Raw genomic sequence first — 26,070 nt, 5'->3', positions numbered from 1 at the left:
CACCGGGAATTGGAGCTCCAGCTCCTTCCTGATCCAGCCTGACGCCTCCTCCTCACATCAATATTTTGGGATCAAGTTTTGACTCCTGGCTCATTTTCTCCTGAATTTTAGGTCCAGCTCCACATCATTCCCAGGGATTGCAGCCTCTGGGGTGGGTCCCAAAAAGCTGAAGCTCACAGGAGAGGTGCAGCTGCAGGGATGGAGCATTTTTAGGGATGTTTACCCCCAAAAAAATAGGAAAAGTCAGGAAAAAAAACCAAGGAAAAGGAAAATAACCTGTTCTACCAACATCCATCACCCAGAGCCACACTTGGGCTTCCTCAAGACTTTTCCTTGAGGAGTCCTAAAATCCTGGAAGGAAAAATGCCCATTAAAAATAGGTGTTTATAAATCTTCCCTTCTATATATCCAAACAAATCCTATCTGAAATTCCATCAGCCCATCTGGGAACAGGCTGCCCCGAGGAGCTCCAGCTGCCCAATTCCTGGAAATGCCCCAGGCCAGGATCCCAAATTCCCCATTCCGGCTCCCAAAGCCAAACACATAAAAGTGAATTTTCCCTAAATAATCCAACTTTCCAGACACATTAAAGCTGAAACACGGAGCTGGAAACCCCATGGATACACTCAGGCAGTGAGAGCCAAGTTCCTCCCTCTCCTCTCTCCATCCCACAGCCCGTGGGACCACCATTAATCGCCTTAATAAAGGGGAGGAGCATTCCAAGGGAAATGCAGGTGGAAAACTCAGCCTTGCTCTCCCCTCAGCATCTCCCAGGTGGATTGGAACAGGCTCCAGGGTGTAAATTTGGGTGTTTAACCACAGCACATCTGCCAGGAGCTTGTGCCCAGGGAAGGGCAGAAAATAGAATCCAGATTCCCAGAAAAAACCAGCAAGTCCCAAAGTGACACTGCCAGGGAACAGCCTGGGAGACTCTGCAGCTCCAATGAACGTCCAAAAAAATCCTGGGGAACAGCCACAGCCAGAACCTGGAGTTCCAGACTGGCTGAATCCCTGTCGGGTCACGTTAACAAAACCAACGGAATGTTCCACGCTCTGATCCTAAATCCCAACCCTCCCACCCACCCTCGGACACGCCAAGCCCCACTGGCATCACCGGGATGGCTGGAAAAGCATCCTGCCCCCAAATGGAGCTGAATTCCCGGTGGGGACATCTCCAGAAGCAGACGGATAAATGCAGCTTCCATTAGCACAGAAGGACACGAGGGAAATAAATCCTTGGAGCCTCGACTCCGTCCCACCACGGAGGTGTCACCGGTCCAAGAGGTTCCTGCACCCTCGGGATGGGGACGATTGTGGAATCTTCTCCCAGGAAACAACAGCACCAAGAGATGAAGTGGCTCCTGCTCATGGCAGGATACAAACACCCATCAATATCCATCAGGAACAGCTTGTCTGGAGAAACCGTGGCTGCCCCTGGATCCCTGGCAGTGCCCAAGGCCAGGCTGGACATTGGGGCTGGGAGCAGCCTGGGACAGTGGGAGGTGTCCCTGCCAGGGCAGGAGTGGCACTGGATGGGCTTTGAGGTCCCTTCCAACCCAAACCAGTCTGGGATTCTAAGCAGGTCCAGGCCGGCGCCGGGCAGCTCCGTGGAGAGGCTCCATGTGGAATGTGGTGGCAGCTCCGAGCTCAGGGAATTGGGTTGGCCCAAATTTAAGCATCCAAAGAGTCAAGGAGACCTGGTTCTGCTGGATACCGAAGTTCCCAGGAATCCGAGCTCTGGCTGACGAGCGGACACAGAGAGCGACCAATGAGGTAAAAGCGAGCCAGAGGTTCTTTCCCACAGGGAAATTCCAGTAAAAGCCATCGGCATGGACGAGTCGTCGTTCAGCTCCCGGCTCAGCATCCACCTTCTCCGGCCAGCACGGAGCTCCAGCTCAGCAGCATCCCTGGAAGTGTCCAAGGCCAGGCTGGCCGGGGCTTGGAGCAACCTGGGATGGTGGAAGGGGATCCCTGCCCATGGCAGGGGTGGAATGGGATAATCTTAAGGCCCCTTCCCACCCAAACCATCCTGTGAATAATTCCCAGGAAAAGTAAGGCTGAGCTTGATGATTTACCAGCCTCTGATCAGCCCTCTCCAAGCAGCACAATCCCAACGCTCCCAGCTACAAAAGCAACTCATCCCAAAAGAGAAGCCCGCGCATCCCTGCTCATCCCCCCCTGCGGCAGGTACGGAGCGGGGGAATCCACCAATACCCCACAGCCAGCACGGCTTGGTTTGAATTCCCGTCATCCCAAACAGCCAGCAGATCCTCAGACACTTCGAACAACCTTCAGCCAATTTTCCCAGACAATCCTTCTCTCCAGGTAGAAGTTCCGTGCTGGGAAAAGCACATCCAAATTAAGGCACGCCGTTAACGAACGCAACTGGGGCACAGAGGGAACGCCGGGATTCCGGGTGGGGACGGGGGAACAACAACCCTAAAAACACCAGGACACCTCCTGAAAACTTTCTGAGTCCCAACACGCCCCAAGGAAACCCCAAAATCAGGCCAATTAATCCATGATTCCATTAAAAAGTCGTTAGAGGAGCCGCTCCGGCTCCTTTCAGCAGCCCGGGTTGGCGCCACTGGACACTTTTAGACAACAAACGGTGACGTGGGACAACCCGGACACTTTTGGCCACCAAATTCCAAGTGCCAGCCCAACCCCGGGCACCAGGATCCCTCCACACGCTCCAAACTACAGAGGCAAAACACCTAAATTAGCCTAAAAGTTTTGGGATGAACAGGAGAGTGGTTTGGACCCAGAGGGGCTCTTGGGAAGGGACCGTCCCACCAGGGTTAAGCTGAAGTAAACCAGGATTTACTCCAGGCTCTCCCATCCCGGGAGCCACGTCTGGCAAAACACAACCTGGGTTCCAAATGAAATCCTCCATTCCCCACTAATTTTAGACGGCTCAGCCACCGGCACCGTTTCAGCTGCAACAAGGGGAAGCTGTTCCTCAGCTGCTCCAGGTGGGCACAGACAGAACTCGCTCAAAAAAGGTTTGCTCTGTTGTCCCTGCTCAAAAAAACCACCATTTTTAGCTTTGCCTCCAATCTGGCCGTCGCTCGAGGGGTGCTCCATGCCAGATGTCTGCTCCTTCCACCCCAGAGCCGGCAAAGTTTATGGAGCCCCATAATCCTTCACCAAGAAAGTCTAAAATTGTAAAAATAGCGTTGAGAAGCAGCGGGAAAGGGGTGGGGGGGGGAGAAACCCAGCAGGGACGGAGTGACTTCTCAGAGAGGCGATAAAGCCGGAGGCCCTGGTGGAATGAGGGGGGTGGGTTGGTGAAATTCCCCATCCAGAGGAGAACCAGAGTTCCCGGCCATTAGGCTGCTCCCCCTTCCCTGGCTCCTTCCTCCTGGCAGAAAATGGGGTCAGGGCAGGGGCCGCCCGGGGGGAGAGAATTCCAGGGGTAAAAGCAAGACGGGGTTCGGTAACTAGACAAAATAACATTAATAATAATAATAATAAAGAAGGTACTGAAAATGGCCCCGCGGGGAGGCCGGGACACGTCCGCACGCTCCGCCCGGCTCCCCCCGCGCACCCCCGGGCAGGGACGGGACAGGGACAGGGAAAGGGACACGGGCAGGGACAGGGGGGACACGGCCCCCGAGCCGACCCGCCACCCCCGGCGCGGCCGCTCCCGCCGCTCCCGCCGCCTGCTCTCCGCCCTGCCCGCGCTCCCTGCCCGCCCTCCCCGCGCCCGCCCCGGCCGCGGCCATCACGCAAGGCCGGGGATGCGCGGCCTACCCCGAGCCGGCGGGAGGACGGAGGGAAGGGGAAGGGCGGCGGGACAGGGAAAGGGAAGGGGCAAAGGAACGGGAATGGGAAGGGGAACGGGAAGGGGAAGGGGCAGCGGCCCGGCTGCCGGCGGTCGCGCGGTGCCGGCGGGCCCGAGGCCGCGGAGGGCCCGCGCTTACTCCGGCGTGGGGTGCTCCGGGTCGTAGAAATCCCCCATGGTGGGTGGGCGGGCGCGGGGCTCCGCAAGTGCCCCCTGGCCGGGGAGGCCCCGGTCGCCCCGTCGGGGCTCCTCACATGGTCCGGCGGGGCCCCCCCGCCACCCGCGCCCAGCCCGGCCCGGCCCCGCCGCGATCCGCCCCGGCCGCCGGCTCCTCCTCCCGCGGCACCGCGCAGCACCGGGATCCCTCCGGGAGCGGCCGCCGAGCCCCGGGACGCGCCGGCATCGGGCCCGGGACGTCGCCGCGATCAGCCGCGGCCCCGCCGGGATTTTTCTCGGCGCACAGCGGGATCGCCCCCGGGATCGCCGAGGCCACAGCGGGCACCGGCACCACGCCAGGATCGGCCGCGGTGCCACCGGGATCCCACCGGGATCAGCCGCAGCACCACCGGGATTTTCTTGGGACCATATTGGGATCATTCCAGGGATCGCCGGGGGCACGCCAGAATCAGCCTGGGTGTCACTGGGATCCCACCGGGATCCGGGAGGGGGTCAACGGGGCACACTGGGACTGCCGGGATCTGCTTCAGGTCAGCCACTGCACCACCAGGATCTCCTCAGGATCACGCCTGGGTCACTCCCAGGATCACCAGGATCAGCTACGGGATCACTGAAATCTCCCCAGGATCACCAGGGCCGCACTAGGTTCAGCCACACTGTTCCCGGGATCTCAGTGGGATTCCCCTGGGGCCGCACTAGGACTGGACACAGGATCTCCTTGGGATCACCCCTGGGATCCTGAGGATCTCGCCAGGATCCGATAGGAGATCACTGGGGCCACACCTGGATGAGCTGCAGGACTGCCAGGATCACCAGGGCTACACCTGGATCACTCACGGGACAGGCAGGATCTTACCGGGATCTCCTCAGCATCACACTGGGATCACCCCCAGGATCACTGAGATCTCCCCGGGACCACACCAGGATCTCACTGGTGTCACACTTGGGATCACCAGCACCCCTGGATCACCCATGGCACACCATCCTGGGGTCAGCTGCTTCCCTGCATCTCCCATGCCCTGGAGCACCAGCACCCCGGGGTCGCCCACAGCCCAGTGTCAACACCCCTGGCATCACCACTGGCATCACCGGCACTCCCAGACACTGGCACCACATTTACAGCTTCCAATATTGAGATTTCTGGGATTTTCCCAGATTCGGGTGTGGGCAGGAGGGACCCACAGGGATGGGGTGGGAAGCAGAGGAGGGGTGGGTGGAGGGAAGGACAAAGGAAGGCTCCGTTCCAGTCCTGTGGAAGCGTTTTCTTGGGAAGTCCAGCCTGTCTTGAATTCCCAGCAGCTCCGTGAGCCTCTGGAAATGGGTCATTAGAAGGAAAAGGTGATTTCTGGGATGTTCTCCAGTGCCCTTCCAGGGGGCAGGTGCTGTTATGGGGACAGAAGGAAGCTCCAGTGAATTAAAGCAAACGGAACCGTGGATTCCTTAATTCTCCCACTTTCCGTTTACATGGGGGCAGCAGGTGGAAAATCTGGGATGCTTGGATTAGGGATGCTCCCACCATGGCTGGTGCTGGTTCTGGCAGGGGGATGTTCCTGGCAGCTGCGGGGGGTTGACTTTGGGGCTTTCAGCATTCTTCTTCCAGCCTCCCAAATAATTTTGAGGGAGCTGGAGGGGCTCATCCTGGAGAAAAGGAGGCTCAGGAAGCACCTTCTGGCTCTTGGGAATTCCTTGGAAGAAGGTCGGAGCCAGGAGGGCTCGGGCTCTGCTCCCAGGTGACAGGACAAGAGGAAACGGCCTCAAGGGGAGGCTCAGGTTGGATATTGGGAAAATTCCTCCGGGAAAGGGCTGTCCAGCCCTGGCACAGCTGCCCAGGGCAGGGGTGGAGTCCCCATTGCTGGAGGGATTTAAAAGCCATTGTGGATGTGGCTCTTGGGGACATGGTCAGGGGTGGCCTTGGCAGTGCTGGGGGAATGGTTGGACTCAATCTTGGAGGGTTTTTCCAACCAAAACCATTCCATGATTACCCAGAAATGAATCTTTGTTCCGTTCCCTTCTCCAGGCAGATCCAACAGGCCAAGCCATGACTTGGTTGCTCCAGAGGGAACAAGCCCAGGAATCCTGCGGCTCCAGCACCAGGAAAGAGGGAATCAGGAGCAGCCTGGGTTGTCCACAGCAACCTCTCTGCCATGACCCTGCCTTTTCCAGAGGCTCAGGAAAACAAGTGGTGCTGTTGGAGCTGCCTGGCCCGTGTCCTGTCCAAACAGCGGGATCGATGCCCAGGGACTCCCTGCCTGCCCAAAGGTTGCGTGGTTCGCTTTTCCTGCTGTTTATTCTTATAAATCCAGGGTGGACACAAGCAGGAGGCACTTCCTGAGGTGGCATTCCTTAGGGAATGCTGGGATCCAGGCTATGTGATGGGCAGGAAGGACAGGGCTTTCTTCTTCCCAGCAGCCGTGACCAGGCTGGGTTTCCTGCTCATTTTCTGGAGGGCCGCCATGGTCCTGTTGAAGGTGTGCTGGGAACAAGGAACACAAAGGGATCACTGACCTCAGCACAGCTCTCACCTGGAAAAGCTTTTTTCCTGAAAAATAAACCCAACCACCTTCCTGGCCTTTCCAAGTGGTGCTGGGAAAAGCTGGGAAAATCCCCATCACAGCAGCATTGCTCTGCCAATAGCAGATCCCAGCAGGCTCCAAGGAGGGTCAAGAACCCCTGGGAGATTCTCTGGAGCACTGAAAAGCTGCTTTTGAGGTGTTTCCATGGAATCCCAGAATGATTTCAGTTGGAAAGGACCTTAAGGATTATCCCAGTCTACCCCCTGGATGGGCAGGGACACCTCCCACTGTCCCAGGCTGCTCCCAGCCCCAATGTCCAGCCTGGCCTTGGGCACTGCCAGGGATCCAGGGGCAGCCCCAGCTGCTCTGGCAATTCCAGCCCAGCCCCTCCCCACCCTCCCAGCCAGCAATTCCCAATTCCCAATCTCCCATCCAGCCCTGCCCTCTGGCACTGGGAAGCCATTCCCTGTGTCCTGTCCCTCCAGGCCTTGTCCCCAGTCCCTCTGCAGCTCTCCTGGAGCCCCTTTAGGCCCTGCCAGGGGCTCGGAGCTCTCCCTGTGTCCTTCCCTTCTCCAGGGGAACATTCCCAGCTCTCTCTGGTGGAATTTGTTCTGGCCAGGCTGGACACTGGGGCTTGGAGCAGCCTGGGACAGTGGGAGGTGTCCCTGCCCATCCAGGGATGGCACTGGATGATCCTTAAGGTCCCTTTCATCCCAATCCATTGTGGGATTCTCCCTGGCCCAGCTGGGGTTACCTTTTGTTCCGTCTTCATCCTGGCCCTGTAGAAGGGCTCGGAGCCCGGGCTCTCTGGCAGCACCATCTCCTGCATCTGCTCAAACCTGTCCTGCTCATCTTCGTCCTGCCAGGAAAAGCATTCCCCACTCCATGTGCAAGGCACACACCGGAGACCTGGGATAACGATCCCGTTTGCTGCACCGAACACCGATTCAGCCAGGAAAAGCCTGGGAAGTGAGAGGTTCCCCTTCCCACACCTTGGAGGAGCAGCTTTGGACAAAAACCTGCAAGGGTTGGGATTTTCCCACAGGGAAAATGAATATTCCCAACCTGGCTCCAGAGCAGAGGGGCTCCAGCCCTGGAGCAGCTCCGGGGCCTCCTCTGGGCTCTCTCCAGCAGCTCCAGGTCCTGGTGCTGTTGGCCCCGGGGCTGGGGCAGCTCTGCAGGTGGGGAATCACCTCAGAGGGGCAGAATTCCTCCCTTTCCTTCTGGCCACACTTTTTTTGGATGCAAGAATTGCGGGAAATGGGGATTTGAACCGAAATGTGTTTTTTCAGGATGACAAAAGCCCCTGGCCCCTACAGTGGTGGCTCCTACCACAGGACTGGTACCGACCAGTGCCACGAGGGTTTGGCTGCAAACCTCGGATCCCACAGGCTGGGAATCAGGCTCCCAACCATCCCTGCAGCCCCGGGCACTTTGCCCCGTTCCTGATATTCCACAGACGCCCAGGTGCCTCAGTCACTGTCCTGATTTAGCCTCTGAACAGTGCAGGGAATGTGGCAGCAGGATGTGGCTCCAGATATTCCCTCTGTGCCTCACAGAGCTCCATCTCCTCCTCCTCCTCCTTCTCCTTTTCCTCCTCCTCCTCCTCCTTCCACGGGCTCCCTCACCACCCCCCACGTGGCTCCCAAGGAGAACCGGCAGAACTCCGGGATAACTCACCAGGCACGTGACTCTGTTTATGGGAATCATTCCTGCTCTGGTGTTCCCACCAGGCTTCAGAGCTTCCCTCACATGTTCAGGGATAAGGAAGGATTCCTTGTACCAGATCTCAAACTCTGCAAAGCAAAGAGAGGCAATTAATGGCTGTAATTAATGACCCAGAAGAGATCGTGGGCTGGTTCTCCCTATGGATCAGGTGGGATCTCAGTGCTCTTAAACCCTCAGACAGCTCAGAACTCCAGGATTTTGAGTTTAAACAATTGGAAAAGTTAATTTAAGGAGGCTGATGGCTGTGCTGAGGTGGCCGGGAGGTGGTGGCCAGCTCCGGGGACAGTGCCCTGGCCATGAGAAGGCACCGCTCCTGCAGCCCCTGGAATCCCTTTGGAACGAGCAGCACGCCTGCGACTCGGATTTCAATCCCACGCACTCAAGCACAGCCGCCTGCCATCCCATAATAGCCAGTGAGAACACGCAGCGGGTGGGAATTACATCCTTATCAATCCCGGGCATTTCCCAGGCACTCCCCTCCCGATCCGGGTGAGTCCTGGATGTCTGAACAAACAGCAAACATCTGGAGCACCCAAAAATGCCAAACCCGGATCCAACGGGAAGCGGTGGCAGAGCTGGGATCGGGCCCTGTTTATCCCTGGGATGATCCGTGCGTTTCTTCCAGCGTGGGATGCTCTGATGGATCCAAGCTGTCCCCTGGCAAACGTTGCCATGTGCACAGCATCCAAATGTTTGGGGCTCTGGAATTCAGACATGGACTGGCTTCCATCAGAGAGGCAAATCCAGGGATACAGCAGGGGTAGTTTGAATCCACAGATTCCAAGGTGGAGCCCACCAGGAATTTGCAGGGATTTCCCCAGCAGAGCTGTGGCCAAGCTCTTTTTCCTGACAAGGCTGCAACACTGGAACCTGGAAATCACACAGGGACAGAGGAGATACTGGGAATCCAGAGCCCAAGCCCTGTCCCACGGCAATTCCTTAACCACCACCTCTATTAAATAAAATCAGGGATGAGATCCAGGGCCAGCAGTGGGAGCACTGTTGGAAAATTCCTTGTGGGAGGCTCTTTCCCCCACGTCGTGGTGTGCCCAGGGAGCAGAGGGACATTGTCTGGGAGACAGGATCTGCAGCAGTTCAGGGTTAGGTCAGAAAACCCCACCTGAGCATGGATAAAATCCAGCCTGGAAGGCAACAGGAAAAAGGACAACAGAGGATGGGAACTTTGGCAAGGGATGGAGGAACAGGGAATGGCTTCCCAGTGCCAGAGGGCAGGGCTGGATGGGAGATTGGGAATTGGGAATTGCTGGCTGGGAGGGTGGGGAGGGGCTGGGCTGGAATTGCCAGAGCAGCTGTGGCTGCCCCTGGATCCCTGGCAGTGCCCAAGGCCAGGCTGGACACTGGGGCTGGGAGCAGCCTGGGACAGTGGGAGGGGATTGGAACTGGATGGATTTTCAGGTCCCTTCCAGCCCAAACCATTCCGGGATTCCAGGGTCTGTGAGTGCTCCAGCCTGGATTTATCCCAGATAACCTGGGGGCTGCTGAGCCCTGGTGCTCCTACCTGAGATGAGCCTTTTCCTGCACTTATCCACGAGCTGCTGGCAGTACTGGATCTCTGCCTTCAGGTCCTGCAGCTCGGCAAAGCCAGCCCTGTGCGCCTCCTTCAGCTCCTTCAGCTTCAGGATGAGGGAAAGCTCCTTCTCCTTGATGATCATCTTTCCTTCCTCATCCATGAATTCTCCTGGAGGGGAAGGAAAGGAAGGGAAGGTTCTGGTGAGGGCAGAGAGCAGGGACAGGGCTCTGCAGATGTGACACCCTGATGGAGGGTCTGACGTGGCTTCCAGGGGCAAAATCCCTGGGGTTGTTTAGATGGGATATTGGGAAGGAATTCCTGGCTGTGAAGGTGGGGAGGGGTTGGATTGGATTTTCCAGAGCAGCCATGGCTGCCCCTGGATGCCTGGAAGTGTCCAAGGCCAGGTTGGATTTGGTTTGGAGCGGCCTGGGCCAGTGGGAGGTGTCCCTGCACATCCAGGGGTGGAATGGGATGATCCTTAAGATCCCTTCCCACCCAAACCATCCTGGAATGTATGACCACCCAAAATTCCCTGAAGCCCAGAGCTCCATCCCTCTGTCCCACGCTGCCTCCTCACCCTCCTGACTCTGCTTCCGCTTCCAAGCCTCCAGAGCCTCCGTGATTCCCTCCATCTGCTGCTTGTTGTGGTTGATCCTGTTGGCCACGGAACAGCTTCTCTTCTTCCTGGAGATGAGGATTCTGTTGTTCTCCCTGAAGATCTGGTGGATCTCCCTTCCAGCCTCCTTCTTAAACAGCTCAAACGCCTCTTCCTTGGATGAAGGGGACCTGAAAGCAGGCACAGACACAGGAGGTCACTCTGTCCTGCGCCACAGCATGGAATCATGGAATGGCTCAGCTTGGAAAATCCCTCCATGATCATAGAGTCCAACCATCCCCCAGCACTGCCGAGGCCACCCCTGCCCCACGTCCCCAAGTGCCACATCCACAGGGCTGGTAAATCCCTCCAGCAATGGGCATTCCACCCCTGCCCTGGGCAGCTGTGCCAGGGCCAGACAGCCCTTCTGGGGAATGAACGTTCCCAATATCCAACCTGAGCCTCCCCTGGCCCAGCCTGAGGCCGTTCCCTCTCCTCCTGTCCCTGTTCCCTGCGAGCAGAGCCCGACCCCCCCCGGCTGCCCCCTCCTGTCAGGGACTTGTGCAGAGCCACAAGGTCCCCCCTGAGCCTCCTTTGCTCCAGGCTGAGCCCCTTTCCCAGCTCCCTCAGGAATTCTCCAGCCCCTTCCCAGCTCCATTCCCTGCTCTGGACATGCTCCAGCCCCTCAGTGTTCCTCTTGTCACGACGGGTCCAGAGCTGGACACAGGATTTGAGCTGTGGCCTCCCCAGTCCTTGGGAATGGCCACAGCTGAGGTTGGATGGGATTTCCCTGGGTTCCTTTGGGGTCCCTCTGTCCTGGCTGCTCCCTGGCACCGTTCCCCTGCCAACCCCAACACCCACTGTCCCCCAGGCTGCTCCCAGAACAAAGTCCTTCACACGGACACCATATTCCTCAGGAGATGCCTCAGAGCTGAGTATTCCCTGGAAAGCCGGCCTTTCATGGATTGAATTTTCACAGAAAGAATGGATATTGTTCCTCCCCATTGTTAAACAAATGCCTGTGCTCTTCCCGTGCTGGATTCCCAGCACGGATCCGTCCCTTCCACCAGCCAAACCCCACAGCTCCGGGCCTTGGCCGGCCCCACAGCACTGCTGCCATGCCTTGGAAGTCCTGCCTGTTTTCCAAGTCTGAATCCCAAGTGCCATTCCCGACTTTTCCATGAAGGGGCTTTGATGCCCCCGTGAACAGCTGGTGTTATTCCAGTGGGAAGCACTCCCAGCAAAGCAAGGGAGAATGTCACAGCCCACAGATGCCGCTGGGTGCTGCTGATATTCCTGGAGAGCAGGATGGATTTGGGAGCAGCAGGGAGGAACAGAAAACCATGGAATGATGTGGGTTGGAGGGGACCTTAAAGCTCATCTCATTCCAACCAAAGGCTCCACATTCCTCACTCTGGCCTGGGCAAAGCCAGATTCCAACTCCTGCCTTCCCTGAGTAACCTCTTAAGGGCATTTTCCAGCTCCTCCAGGGCTGTGTGACGCTGTTCCCGTGCCAAAGCACTGGCACAGGGCTGTAAACAACAGCCCCTGGGCAAAGTGCCACAGCTCCAGCTCCCAGAGCCAGCTCCGAGCTGCTGGAGTGCTCTGGGATGTGCCCCCTGCAGCTGCAGCAGCCTGTCCTGGCAGCCCCGGCAGTGCCAGAGGGACACAAATCCCGCGTGGAGGGAACGGAACCTGGCTGGGGAGCTCCAGGAGAGAATTCTCCTGTGACAGCTTCGCTGCTCTGCTGGAATCCACAAACCACATCCTGGGCTGAGCCCCAGCGTGGGCAGCAGGAAATGGGGGATTCTGCCCCTCGGCCCCACTCAGGTGATTCCCCACCTGCACAGCTGCCCCAGCCCCGGGGCCAACAGCACCAGGACCTGGAGCTGCTGGAGAGAGCCCAGAGGAGGCCCCAGAGCTGCTCCAGGGCTGGAGCCCCTCTGCTCTGGAGCCAGGCTGGGAGAGCTGGGAATGTTCCCCTGGAGAGGGGAAGGACACAGGGAGAGCTCCGAGCCCCTGGCAGGGCCCAAAGGGGCTCCAGGAGAGCTGCAGAGGGACTGGGGACAAGGCCTGGAGGGACAGGACACAGGGAATGGCTTCCCAGTGCCAGAGGGCAGGGCTGGATGGGAGATTGGGAATTGGGAATTGCTGGCTGGGAGGGTGGGGAGGGGCTGGGCTGGAATTCCCAGAGCAGCTGTGGCTGCCCCTGGATCCCTGGCAGTGCCCAAGGCCAGGCTGGACACTGGGGCTGGGAGCAGCCTGGGACAGTGGGAGGTGTCCCTGCCATGGCAGGGGTGGGAATGGGATGATCCCTAAATTCCCTTCCAACCCAAGCCAGCCTGGAATTCCATGATTCTGTTGACCCATTTCCATGCCTGTGGGGATTTCTGGCTGGATGTGAGGACTCCCTGCAATTTTCCCACTCACCAAAGGGATGCTGAAATTTTCAGAGATTAAAATATTAAATTAATTAAATAAAATGAAATTAAAGAAATTAAATTAATTAAAATTCAAAAGAATTCAACAACAACTGGCTGGGCAGAGCTCGAAGCACAGAGGTGACCCTCACCACCATCATCTGGAGCTCAGGGTGTTCCCAGCACCACTCCTGTCCTGTATTCCCTGAAGATCTCCAGAGCTCTCCCCCTTCCCTTGTAGGTGCACTCAGGGAACACAATCCAATCGTTCCAGTGTAAAACACCCTCTGGAAAAGGGGATTTAGTCCCTCACAGGGAAAACCTACCCAGGCTTCTGGGAATCCTCCCCTGAAGATGAGATTGGGACCTCTTCATCACTGTCCTGCACACTTCCTTCCTCTTCCTCATCCACATCCTTGGTGGGACTTTCTAAAGGTGAGGATTCATCCTGGCCTGGCTCAGGAGGAGGGCTCCCACCTATTTCCTTCCTGAAAAAGGGGGAAAAGGTGAGCCAGATTTGTTCATTTCCTCACCAGAGGAACTGGAAGCAAAACATGCAGCGGGTTTGGCTTTGCTGATTTCAAAACTGGTGATCTGAGGTAGCTGCTACCAGAGTTTCCAGGGAAATACCCAGTGACAAGGAATAAAATCAGCCTTGTTCCCACAAAGTCCTTCATTCTTAGAGTGGAGGAACTGCCCTGCATCCTATGGAATACAGGCCAGGCCGGATGAGCTCTCTTGAGAAGGATCTCAAGGACAACAGTCCCACCCTGTCCAGCTCTGGGCACACCTGGACAAAGGATAACCCTCTCCAAAAGAAATCTCCAAGGATTTGATCCAACCCCACATCTACACCAAGCCTGGTTCCCTGCTCCTTTCCCTCCACAAACCCCTCCAGCCTCAACTGCAGGGAATAGAATCATCATGGAATCCTGGAATGGTTTCAGTTGGAAGGGACCTTAAAGCCCACCCCACCCCCTGCCATGGGCAGGGACACCTCCCACTGTCCCAGGCTGCTCCAAACCAAATCCAGCCTGGCCTTGGGCACTGCCAGGGATCCAGGGGCAGCCCCAGCTGCTCTGGGCACCCTGTGCCAGGGCCTGCCCACCCTCACAGGGAATTTCTTCCTAAGGAATAGTGTGAGAGGAGAGTTGGCCAGATCTCCTGGTGCCTCCCTAAAAGCAGAAGAGCCCAGCAGAGCCCAGGGCTCACGTGGCCACCACAGCCTTGGTGCTTCCTCTGCTCCCTGGCACGAGGACTTCAGGGAAATGTCAGGGAGGAGCCAAGCAGGGATTTATTTGTGTAAACTGAAGGCTCTTGCTCTGCTCAAGACTGATTGTTCCCCCCTCCCTCCCCAAATCTCTTCTCCTTCTCTGCTGCTCTCCCAGCTCCCTCCATTCCTTCCTCCGTGGGCTGCACATTCCTGCCTGACCAGAGCTGGGCTCTGGGAACTGCTGGGTCCTGCACTTGGGGCACCATGAGGATTGGGGACAGCAGCTGGGAAAGGCCCTGGGGGTGACAGCAGGTGCCAGGGAACAGGGACAGGAGGAGAGGGAACGGCCTCAGGCTGGGCCAGGGGAGGCTCAGGGTGGATATTGGGAACATTCCTTCCCCAGAAGGGCTGTCTGGCCCTGGCACAGCTGCCCAGGGCAGGGGTGGAGTCCCCATTGCTGGAGGGATTTAAAAGCCATTGTGGATGTGGCACCTGGGGACATGGGGCAGGGGTGGCCTTGGCAGTGCTGGGGATGGTTGGACTCAATGACCTTGGAGGGCTTTTCCAATCCTGACAATTCCACGATTCTGTGATTATCGGAGGTAAAGGAGAACTTTCTGACTGCTTAACTCACATGAGCTGCTCATCGTCCTTCTTGGCTTCCTTCTTCCCATCAGGAACGGGGGATACAGGAGGACTTCCCTCAAGAGCCTCTTCATCCTCTTCCGGCTCCAAATCCTCATCCCCTTCATCTCCCCTTCCCTGGAAGCAGAGAGGAACAACCCATGTGTCTGCACCATGGAAACTGTGCAGGCCTCGCCCAGCAGCTCCTCCCTCCCCTGCTAGGGCCTCATCTGGGAATTAAAAACTCTGTGAGAGCCCAGGGCAGGATTTATGGATTATGTGTGATTTCTACACTTGGCTCCAGAAATTATAAGGATTAACACAGGGATCTCAGCAGAGGCAGGACCTCACCTTCCCCACGCCAGTGCTGGACAGGTCACTTTGTAGATGGCATTGTAGGTGGCTTTAAACTGAAAGGGGGCCTGTTTAAATGGGATTTTGGGAAGGAATTCCTAGCTGGGAGGGAGGGGAGGCCCTGGCACAGGGTGCCCAGAGAAGCTGGGGCTGCTCCTGGATCCCTGGAAGTGTCCAAGCCAGGTTGGATTTGGTTTGGAGCACCCTGGGATAGTGGGAGGTGTCCCACCCGATGGAACGGGATGATCTTTAACATCCTTTCCAACCCAGATCATTCTGGGATTCTAATTCCCATTTAATAAATTATTCTGTGCAGATAAAGGGCCCAATTAATCCCTCTGCTGACAGGAATTCCTTTTATAATGCTGCATCTCTGCTCTGGACACTTTTTTTTTTGGCAAACTCACCCCAATGAGGTTTCTGAGTTTGATTTCAGCAGGGAAAAGCTGCATTGGAGGCAATTCCCATTTTGGCAGCAAAGGAGCCGGTTCTAAGGTGGATTCTGGGCCAGGTCAAGCCCCAGAATTACCATGTCCTCCTGCTTGTCCTGAGCCTCCTCAGTGTGCAGAGCAGCCCTCCACTCAGCCTTGGCCTCAGAGTCAGCAGCGAAGTCTCCGTGTCCCAGCCCGTACTTGCTGCGGAGCCTGAACTCCACTTCTTCCTCCTGTTGGCTGAGGAAAAACCAGCCCTTCAGGAATCCTGTCCCACACAGACACACCTGGGATCCCTGCCAAGGTCAGATTCCCAAAGAAAAACACCTTTTCCCTGTGGTTTTATCCCTCAACACCCATCCTGTTGTCCGCTCTCTTCCTCTCCTTTTCCATGACATTCCTTTAGGGATCTTGGATATTAAAGTTTTTTGATGGTTATTTCAAGGCTTCCCAGAAGCTTTTGATGGACACATCAAGCCAAACCAACTCTGCTCAGTGCCATCACCTCGTTTGAACCTTTAATCCAGGTTGGACAGGGCTCGGAGCACCCTGGGATAGTGGGAGGTGTCCCTGCCCATGGGATGGGATCCCATGGAATGGGACTTCCCAACCCAAACCAGTCTGGAATTCTATGAACTTACCTTACAATCACTTTGAACTGTCTAAACACCTCCTGGATCTGCCTGACATTCACTATCTGAGGAAGAGAGGTACAAAGCCATCAATTTCGGTATTAATTCTCTAAAGGAGTTCCAAATAAATCAATTTAAAGGGTTTTTAAGACTGAGGGAAAGTCTCCTGGAGCTTCCAAACCAGCAAAAATGGAATGAAAACATGCAACACACTTAACATGCAAAAAGGAATTAAATCACAGTTCTGTGGTGGGTTTGGGGTGGAAAACAGCCTCTTCCAAGGATGTTTTCACTGCTCCTCTCTTGGAGGAAAATGGGGTGGAATCAGGATTTCAGTCCTTTTTTCACCACTTACATCGATTTCCTTAATGACTCCTCTGAGGTATTTCTGCACTTGAGATCTGATTTCTTCTCTCTGGGCTGCAGTCAGGGGCTTGTAACTTATGAAGGAATGATTTGCCTTAAAAAAAAAGATGGAAAAGTGAGAATCAGGGAGTTACAAACAGCTGAGGGGCCTGGGAGAACAGTGGGGACAAAGCTCTGAGCAGGTCCTGCCGTGGTGGGACAAGGAGTGATGGTCTTAAACTACCAGAGGGGAGATTCAGGCTGGATTTAAGGAAGGAATTCTTGGCTGTGAGGGTGGCACAGGATGCCCAGAGCAGCTGTGGCTGCTCCTGGACCCCTGGCAGTGCCCAAGGCCAGGCTGGATTTGGTTTGGAGTAGCCTGGGACAGTGGGAGGTGTCCCTGCCCATGGCAGGGGTGGAATGGGATGGGCTTTAAGGTCCCTTCCAACCCAAACCATTCCAGAATTCTGGGATTCCACTGGTCTGGCAGACACCTGGCATTGCTGTGCCCAGTTCTGCTTGGGATTCTCATCACCTGACTTGCCAGGAGATGGGATTTGGGAGCAACCAACCAACAGAAAGGCATCAGGAGCCTGGAAAGAAACCATCTCCAGTGGATTGAGATTCCAACACAATCCCTCTGTGTGGGATCTTGGGAGGTTTCCCTAAGCCCCAAAGGATGGTGCTGGAAGCAGAAGGAAGGACACAACCCCCCTGGACACTGAATTCAGTGCTCCTTACAATGAAGTTCTGCATGTTTAGCTCCTGCTTCAGGAGTTGGATCTCCTCCTCCAAAGCCTTCACTGACACCTAACAGGGAAAAAAGGGTGAGCAAATGACTGAATTATATCGGGGGAAAAAAAAACCCTGCTAAAAACAGCACAAAATTGGCTGCTGGACAATATCCCAGCTGGATCCCAGCTCCCTCAGGGCCTGCAGCAGGGAATTTGTGGGTCTGGAAATCATTTTGCCTTTGATTAGCCCCCAACAGGATGGTTTCTGCTGGGTCCTGCCTGCACAGTCTGCCCAAGCCACCAAAGAAGGGCCACCTGCTTTATGAAGTGATGATTTCCTGACCTGGACCCGCAGGGACCAGCGAGTTCTGGGCTCTGGGATATTATCCTGGAAGCCAAGCATTGTGCAGGGCTCACCTCTGCCCTCAACTCAGCAGCTCTAACATGAACTGGGACAAAGGAGAGACTTCCCTGTGCTGTATTTGACTGAATTTCTCCATATCCATGGAATATCTCCAAGGATTCACTATTTCAAATGTGTTTTCAGAAAAGTGAATATAAAAAAATCTTGGGATTCGGGGAGAAGTGGACACTGAGCTGCTTTGAAGTGACCTCTGGAGCACCAAAGCACAAAAGTTCCCTTCCAATTCCAGCTCCTCCAGTTTGTTTTTCACTCTGAAAGTGCACTCAGGGCATCTAAAATCCTGTGGGCCTTTTCTTTTAAATGATCTCCTTGATTAACCAAGTTTTCTAATTGTGGAGAAGCTGTTCTGTTACCAGCAGCAACGGGGATAAAGCTGCAGGAGGACTGGAGATGATTTCCCTGCATATCAGAGGAATAATTCATAATAAAATCTCTCCGTTGAGAGCTGAATCCCATCAGAAAAAGTTGGGATATGCAGGAGAAAGAATTCCCAGGTGTCAGGGAAGATGTGAGGCTGTGCCTCAGAACAGGGAATTGTAATTCACTCCCCAGAAAAAGGGATTAATATTGATCCCTTTCATCACCCACCTAAAACCAGCAGTGTCAGCTTGGCTGAGGAAGGGTTGTTTATGAAACTACCCGATTTTCCTCTGCTTTTTACGGGTGTTATCCTAAATATGAACGAATCTGGGATAATCCCCCTTCCTCCAGCCCCTGCTGTCCGTACCTCCTTGTAAAAGGGCTCGTTGGGGACAGGCTCTGCTGTCACCCAGTTCATCCTGGTGGCAAAGCGAAGGGAAGACAGCTGGAAAACAACGGGTTTAAAGGAAATCAGAGAGATTTGAGCAGAGATACCATTTTCCTAATATTTTCTACTTAATTCCATCAGATCCAGGAGCACAGAAATCTAAAATGTATGAACTGCTCCAGGTGATTCCCTCCTGTTTGCTACGGATCCAGCTCCCACAGGGGGATTTTCACCTATTTTATCATTTCACAGGTTAAAAAACAACCTCCTGGGAGGTTCCTCCTGATCCCTGCTCCAGCAAGGAGCCAGCTCAGCTCTGCTGGGAACTGGGGCAATTCCAGTGAGTCCGTGATGTGATGTCCCATGGAAACACATTAAATAATAATAATAATAATAATAATAATAATAATAATAATAATAATAACAACAACAACTCTCCAGTGAGCTTAAATCTGAGCAGCTCCTGCCTGCTGTGCTGCAGGCTCTCATGTGACAGGAGTCTGGTTTTGAGCCTTTGGGATAAGAGGAGCTCTCCAAAGTTTGGGATGTTTCCCTGCCAAAGCCTCCAGAGACTGTTCCTTAAAACCAAGCAGGAGCAAGGCTTGGATTCTGCAGGAATCCCCTCAACTCACAGTCTCTTCCACGTGAGATGCTTCCCCATAGATGTTCGTCACCAGCACAGTGTTGCAGTTTCCCCCTGGGAAGAAATGATAACAAAAATAAAGCAAATAACACAATTTGGGGTGATTTTTTTGTTGTTGTTTCCTTTTCTGCAGTGCCTGATATGATGTGCTGATTAAATCAGAGGAGAGGAATCACAGAATGGGTTGGGGTGGAAGGGGCTTCAGGGATCATCCAGTGGCACCCCTGCCATGGGCAGGGACACCTCCCACTGTCCCAGGGTACTCCAAGTGTCCAACCTGGCCTTGGGCACTGCCAGGGATCCAGGGGCAGCCACAGCTGCTCTGGGCACCCTGTGCCAGGGCCTGCCCACCCTCCCAGCCTGGAATTCCTTCCCAGTATCCCACCCAAGGCTACTTTCAGTTTGAAGAAGCACAGAGTGTAACTGTCCCTCTAAAGGGCACAGAAAAAGAGGCAGAGAGTGACTTAAAAATAAAGGGGAAATTTGTGTCTCATGGAATGACGATGCAGGAGGAAGATGGGAATGAAAACTCTGAGTTCCAGGTGTTTCCAAAGGTTCTGCTTTTCAGGATGCCCAGAGCAGCTGTGGCTGCCCCTGGATCCTTGGCAGTGCCCAAGGCCAGGCTGGACACTTGGAGTACCCGGGGACAGTGGGAGGTGTCCCTCAAGGGGTGGCACTGGATGAGCTTCAAGGTCCCTTCCAACCCAAACCATTCCAGGGTTCCACGATGAATTACAGCCTTAGGACTTGATCTGCTGCCTGAAACCCCAGTTTGCCAGGAGCTGCTGGAACTGCCAGCTCTTACCCAGCGAGTCCTTGAGGACGTGGGTGAGTTTGCTCTGGCGGAAGGGAATGTGCTCCCGCTTGGGGTCGGCCAGGGCGATGACGAGCTGCTCCAGGAACGACAGGGATTTGTTGATGTAGGAGGCTTCGACCCGGAGCTGCCCTTCCGACTGCAACGGAGACCAACAGGAAAAGATTCCATAATGGGGAAACAGCGGGAGAGAGGATATTCCCTGTCGAGGGGGAAAGCGCTGACTCCGAGGGTCAGGAGTTAATTCAGGCCCAAAAAATTCATCATCTGCAGCTTTCCTCAGTTTGGAAAGGAGTTTTCCTAAACCATGGTTTTCCATTACAAGTCTACAAGGATTTGCATTTCCTTCCCAAAGGGTAAATTGTGTGTTTGTCACAGGCTTGATGCCATTTTGGTTCTGATCAACACGGAATGGCATGGAATCAGGGAATTGCTGAGGTTGGAAAAGGCCTCTTAGATCGAGTCCAACCATCCCCCAGCACTGACCATGTCCCCAGGTGCCACATCCACAGGGCTGTTAAATCCCTCCAGCAATGGGCACTCCACCACAGTCCCGGGCAGCTGTGCCAGGGCCAGACAGCCCTTCTGGGGAAGGAATGTTCCCAATATCCACCCTGAGCCTCCCCTGGCCCAGCCTGAGGCCGTTGCCTCTCCTCCTGTCCCTGTTCCCTGGGAGCAGAGCCCGACCCCCCCGGCTGCCCCCTCCTGTCAGGGACTTGTGCAGAGCCACAAGGTCCCCCCTGAGCCTCCTTTGCTCCAGGCTGAGCATTCCCAGCTCCCTCAGGAATCCTCCAGCCCCTCCCCAGCTCCGTTCCCTTCCCTGTTTTTCCACAGTGTGGGCTCCAAAGGGACCTGAGCAGCTCCCATCACTCACCCCAGTCTTGCTCAGTCTCTCGGATCCCGCCAGGTCAATTAAGGTGATTTTAGATTTAAGGCATTTGGGATTTGTGTAATCTCTGGAACGACACTGAGGGAGAGAAGAAGAGAACCTGCGCTTAGGAGCAGACAAAACTGAAACACAGGAAAAACCAGAACTGCAAAGGTCCTCTTGAACCCCTAGGAAGCCATTTCAGTGCCCAGGAACAAGGCTGGAGCTCTCACCTCAATGTACAAAGTGAAGATGCAGTGGGATCTGGAGGAATTCTTATTCAGGGTGTGCTCTCCTATCACTCTGTTGGTCTCACCCTGCCAATGGAGAGAAAATTCCAGGCTCAGCTCATGGAACTGTGGCTTTTTGAGGATAAGCCAGGCAACATCTCTGTGGCTCTTCCCATTTCCTGATGACTGGAAAAGCAAAGAGCTCCCCAAGCTTCAAATGGCCACGGATCTGAACCTCTGACAGGAACACAAAGGGATTTTGGAAGGGATCTTAAGGATCATCTCATCCCACCCCCTGGATGGGCAGGGACACCTCCCACTGTCCCAGGCTGCTCCCAGCCCCAATGTCCAGCCTGGCCTTGGGCACTGCCAGGGATCCAGGGGCAGCCCCAGCTGCTCTGGCAATTCCAGCCCAGCCCCTCCCCACCCTCCCAGCCAGCAATTCCCAATTCCCAATCTCCCATCCAGCCCTGCCCTCTGGCACTGGGAAGCCATTCCCTGTGTCCTGTCCCTCCAGGCCTTGGCCCCAGTCCCTCTGCAGCTCTCCTGCAGCCCCTTTAGGCCCTGCAAGGGGCTCTGAGCTCTCCCTGGATTCTTCTCTTCTCCAGGCTGGACGTTCCCAGCTTTCCCAGCCATCACCACATTCCTTCTACTCTTTAAAAAGAAAAAGGCAGTCCCTGCACATTCCAGAGCCCAGGACAGCACTGTGTCATTAAAAAGGCCAGAGAAAGACTTTAAGGACACCAGATGGCCCTGGCTGAAAATTCCTGCATCCAGATCCAATTATTTATCCCTGATTTCCTCAAGAACTGAAACAGCCATGAGGAAAAGACAGATGCTGATCTAAGTAATCAAAGACCCCTCACAAATCTCTCACCCTGAACAGCCCTGCTGGGAATTCCAGCAGTGCCAGGACCATCCCAAATCATCTTTTCTTGGAGCATCTTCCAGAATCCCTGAGCCAGGGACATTTTCCTTGCAAGATCAAGAGTTCCCAGCCGTTCTACCCACACTCAAGAGGGGTGGTTGAACCTCCTTCCACCATCTTGGCCACCCGCTCCTGCTTTTCCACCTCCTCCCTCAGCCAACACCCACAACTGTGGGATCCAATGGAATATTTGGCTTCTCTTGCCTCAAAAAGGAGGTGCAGGGCCTCTTCCTCATGGCTGACGGGGTGGATGGAGAGCCCCTTGACATAAACCCCCTGGGGGCCATCCCTGACCACCAGCTGGGTGTCCCTGCACCCTCGGGCCAGCCCCGGCGCCAGGAGGTCGAACAAGGCCTCGTTGTAGATCTCCAGGTAGGAAATTCGGACAGTGACCATGACATTGAGGAATTCTGCAGCTGCTTTGAAGATCTGCACAAAGACAAAGGGTTTGTGTCCGTTCACAGGCAGAATTTGTAGGTATTTGTGGCTTTTCAGAGGAGATATTTATGTAGATGTTGATATGAGATATAAATGGTGTGATATAAATAGGTGCAAGATAAAAATAGATATAAAATAGAAACAGGTAAAAATATAAATAAAGTATAAATAGATATAAAATGGAAATAAACACACTAAGATGTATACAAGATATGAAATTATGCAATATAGATATTTATACAGAGATAGTTCTGAACAGCTCCAAGTGCAGCTGGGGCTGTGTGGGGCTAAATCTGAGCTGTGGCCCCTGAGGGCTCAGCTTGGATTTGGATTCAATGATCCTACAGAATCATGGAATTCTGGAATGGTTTGGGTTGGAAGGGACCTTAAAGCCCATCCAGTGCCACCCCTGCCATGGGCAGGGACACCTCCCACTGTCCCAGGCTGCTCCCAGCCCCAATGTCCAGCCTGGCCTTGGGCACTGCCAGGGATCCAGGGGCAGCCCCAGCTGCTCTGTGCCAGTGTCTCTGTGCCTTAGAGGTGTATTTTTAACGATTTTATGATCAGTTTTAACCTGATTTCACGAAAGGACACTTTGGAAAACACGTCTTTCGAAGGCTCGGTGACATCTGGGGAGCAGCAAGAACTTAAACAGCAACTAAAGAGGAACAACCTCTGAGAATGCCAATAAAACTCCTTCACTCTTTAACCATCATCCCTCGGGTAAAATGAGGGGAAAAACCCACATAAAACATACTCACTGTGTTAAAACACTTGGATATCAGCAAGAGCTGATCCCAGAGTGTTCCTTGGTGCTTCTCCCACCTCTTTTCCCACCCAGATCCTGTTGGATACCTGATGGATAGCTCTGGGGATGATCCCTCGGCGTCTGTAGTCAGAGGTCACTCCAGTCATGGTGTAGGTTTTGCCAGCCCCAGTCTGCCCATAGCACATGATGGTGCCTAAAAAAAAAATTCAAAAGCAAAAGAATAAACTGGGGAGGGAGCCTCCAACAGAACAAATGGATCTCTCCTCAAACCCAGTCTCTTTTTATGATCAAAATAATCAAAATTGCAATAAATCACCATTATAGCCCTGCAAAGCTTTGGCCACCAAGTCCTTGGCCACGGTCTCATAAACCATTTTCTGGGAAGTGTTGTGGAGGAGCCCATCCAGCTTGAAGGACCAGTCAGTGTGAGAGTTGTTCACAGCTCCTCCCCTGGGACTCCTTCGGATGTAGATATTGATGCTCTGCAAGCCAAAAAGAGAGGAAGATCAACTCAGCAGCCCTGAGGATTTTCAGCAGTCGAGGACCTGGGGTTAAGCAGAAGAGGGAGCACAAATAACAGGGTTATTTTACTGCCTTGGGTAGTTCTAGATGTCCTAAAAATATCTGGTAATGCTCTCGGATTTCTGGTGATAAATATCACCAATAAAAAGGAAATGTGGTTAAGCTCATCTGTTTAACTTCCTGTGATTCTGTGCCTCAGGGAAATTCTTAATTAAGCAAGAGAAGGCAGAGGGAGGGATTTGCATAAGAGGGGATAGAAACAGACTGTGCCAAACTGTGGTTATCACTGGGAATTCCTCCTGGATCAGCCAGTCCCAGTCCTGTTGAGGGTTTTCCTGGTGACTGTACCACGGGAAGTGCATTTTCCATGCTCACCCTCGCCGTGACAAAACCACTGCCAAGCAGGAACGGGTGAAGCAGCACCCCCCAAACTGTTATCCATGGCCTCAAGGGATGGAAAAATCCTGTTTTCCCATGGGAAAAGCTGGACTCAAACTCCAAATCTTTCCCACTTCCAACTTCTTTTACTCTACCTTGTTGTCTGACCCGAGCTTGATCATATCTTGGGCAAAATGAGCTGTTGGCTTGACCCGCACGAACGCCTGGACTCGCTTCGGTGCTCTGAGGAGAGGAAAAGGAGAATCTTGCATTGCCTAAACTGAAATTTATAGTATTTGCCAGCTAAAGGTGAGGCAGAGGAGTCAAATTTAAAAATCAAGTGTTGGCCATTATGCAGCTGCAGTTTTTATTCCCCACTGAAAGCAGCTGCGGGCAAGGGGTTGCTGAAAATTCCTTCCAGCCTTGTCCTGCTTGGAAAACGGAGGATGTGGGAAGAGGAGGGTCAAACTGATCCTGATTTCCTGATTTCCTCGTGTGTACCAGGCCCAGGAGTGTTGGATACACACAGGGTTTCTTCCTCTTAGCCTTGGAAAGCAAAATGTTTGCAGGAGTAGGAGAGGGATTTTCTTTGGTCACACAGAGCCTTTTTTAAAGTCATTTCAATTCCCAACAAACAGCTGATTGGCAATTTCCTGCAGGAAATATCCACAGGCTGGAGGATCTGCCGGGTAAAACCCACACCAGGAGGGCACAGGGCCCATCCAGCTGCTACAGCCACGTGCACTGAGGATTTTTAAGCCCCTGGAATGCGTAGATCCCATGTTTTCCCTCAGTCACTTCCTCCAGACAGCCCGAGCTCAATAATTGTGTAGTGACAACTTCTAGTTTGGGACAAAATCTTGGGGATTTCTGCTACATTCAGGATTTTAGTGACCTCTCACACTTCACCTGCTGGGACTGCTCTAAAATGAAACGTGGAGGTTTGAGCTGAGGCAGGACTTGTTGGATTTAAACCAGGGGAACGTTTGGGTGATACCTGGGGCCATCACCCTTGGGCTCCGTGTCAGAGAGCCGTGAGGAAATGATGCTTTCCTCATCCTCAGCCTGCTCCTTCTCCTGCTCTTGCTCCTGCTCTTGGTCTTGGTCTTGCTCCTGCTCCTGTTCCTGTTCCTGGTCTTGGGAGTTCACAGAGGTCACAGAACTCTGTCCAAAAAAACCCAGAACCAAGTGTTGGAGCAGCTGTGAATGACTTCTTCAAAGCAAGACACGCAGCAGGGAAAGGAAGAAGGGGAAATTTGGGGGGAAAACTCCGCTATGAGTCAGGGAGAGAACCAATTCCGAGCGAGTGGCATTTCCCTTGCTGCAGCAAGGTCCTGTGGGGGGCTTTGGACACGTGAGGACAAAAGAAACTATTCCTGGGAGGGGTTATTAACACGAGGAGATGGGAAGGAACAGGGTGCCCAGAGCAGCTGGGGCTGCCCCTGCATCCCTGGCAGTGCCCAAGGGAGCTTGGCCGGGGCTTGGAGCAGCCTGGGACAGCGGGAAATGTCCCTGCCCACGGCAGGGGGTGGGATGGGATGAACTTTAAGGTCCCTTCCAACCCAGACCATTCCAGGACACTGGCTGGGCCCGGCTGGAATTACCCTTCGTTCGGTCTCTGCTTTGGATGCGGAGCTTTGACTCTCTTCCAGCCCCTCCTGCTCATCTTCCTCCTGCCAGTGAGAAACAGAGCCGACTGCACGTGAGAAGGGCACCCGGAGACACGGGGTGGGAATGGAATGATCCTTAAGGTCCCTTCCAACCCAAACCACCCTGTGACTTTCCCAGGCACCTCCCGAGGTGTGTGGGGGGGTGATGCCCCAGGGAAGGGGGGTGATGCCTGGAGGGTTGATGCCGCCTGTGCGGGGATACGACCTCCGATCACCCCTTGAGGAGGGGAGGGCGACCCCTCGGGCACCCCCCCGGGCACCCCCCGGTCCCTGTCCCACCTGCGACCCCTCTACAGCTGGGCTCGGCGTGGCGTCCGGGGTCGCCATGGCAGCGTCCACTTCCGGGTTCTCCCATGGCAACGGCAACTTCCGGGAGAGCCCGGAAGTGGCTCCGCATACGGCGGCCGGGCGGGGCCAGCGCGCGGCGGGGGCGAAGCGGGACGGCAGCGGCACGGGAGTGGCCGGGACGATGCTGGAAGCGGCGGCGGCGGCGGACCCGGAGCTGGATCCCGAGGATCTGGTGCATTTCTCGGTGGGAGACCTGCCCAGCCGCG

General features: G+C 54.7%; 2 protein-coding genes across 2 annotated transcripts in view; both read right to left on the bottom strand.

Moving 5' to 3' along the window:
• SETD2 (SET domain containing 2, histone lysine methyltransferase) overlaps positions 1–4,091 on the bottom strand; it is a 50,764-nt gene extending 46,673 nt beyond the window's left edge. The window contains 1 exon segment of the mRNA XM_039548326.1: positions 3,927–4,091. Within this exon segment, the coding sequence (XP_039404260.1) occupies positions 3,927–3,964 (38 nt within the window). The 5' untranslated portion in view covers positions 3,965–4,091.
• A 2,141-nt stretch (positions 4,092–6,232) lies between these two features.
• Positions 6,233–26,042, bottom strand: KIF9 (kinesin family member 9). Its single transcript, XM_039549449.1, is given in 24 exon segments — positions 6,233–6,437; positions 7,232–7,336; positions 8,158–8,273; positions 9,725–9,904; positions 10,314–10,522; positions 13,078–13,239; positions 14,599–14,726; positions 15,472–15,613; positions 16,015–16,070; positions 16,361–16,465; positions 17,092–17,160; positions 18,236–18,313; positions 18,889–18,953; positions 19,705–19,852; positions 20,588–20,680; positions 20,815–20,898; positions 21,944–22,168; positions 23,033–23,139; positions 23,263–23,428; positions 24,002–24,089; positions 24,844–25,010; positions 25,451–25,519; positions 25,796–25,867; positions 25,869–26,042. Coding segments are annotated over 24 exon segments (2,916 nt in total). The 3' UTR covers positions 6,233–6,329.
• Between the last annotated feature and the right edge of the window lie 28 nt (positions 26,043–26,070).

The sequence above is a fragment of the Corvus cornix genome, chromosome 2 (assembly GCF_000738735.6).
Source record: "Corvus cornix cornix isolate S_Up_H32 chromosome 2, ASM73873v5, whole genome shotgun sequence".
NCBI classification, from domain to species: domain Eukaryota; kingdom Metazoa; phylum Chordata; class Aves; order Passeriformes; family Corvidae; genus Corvus; species Corvus cornix.
This window is presented reverse-complemented; position numbering and strand designations above follow the sequence as displayed.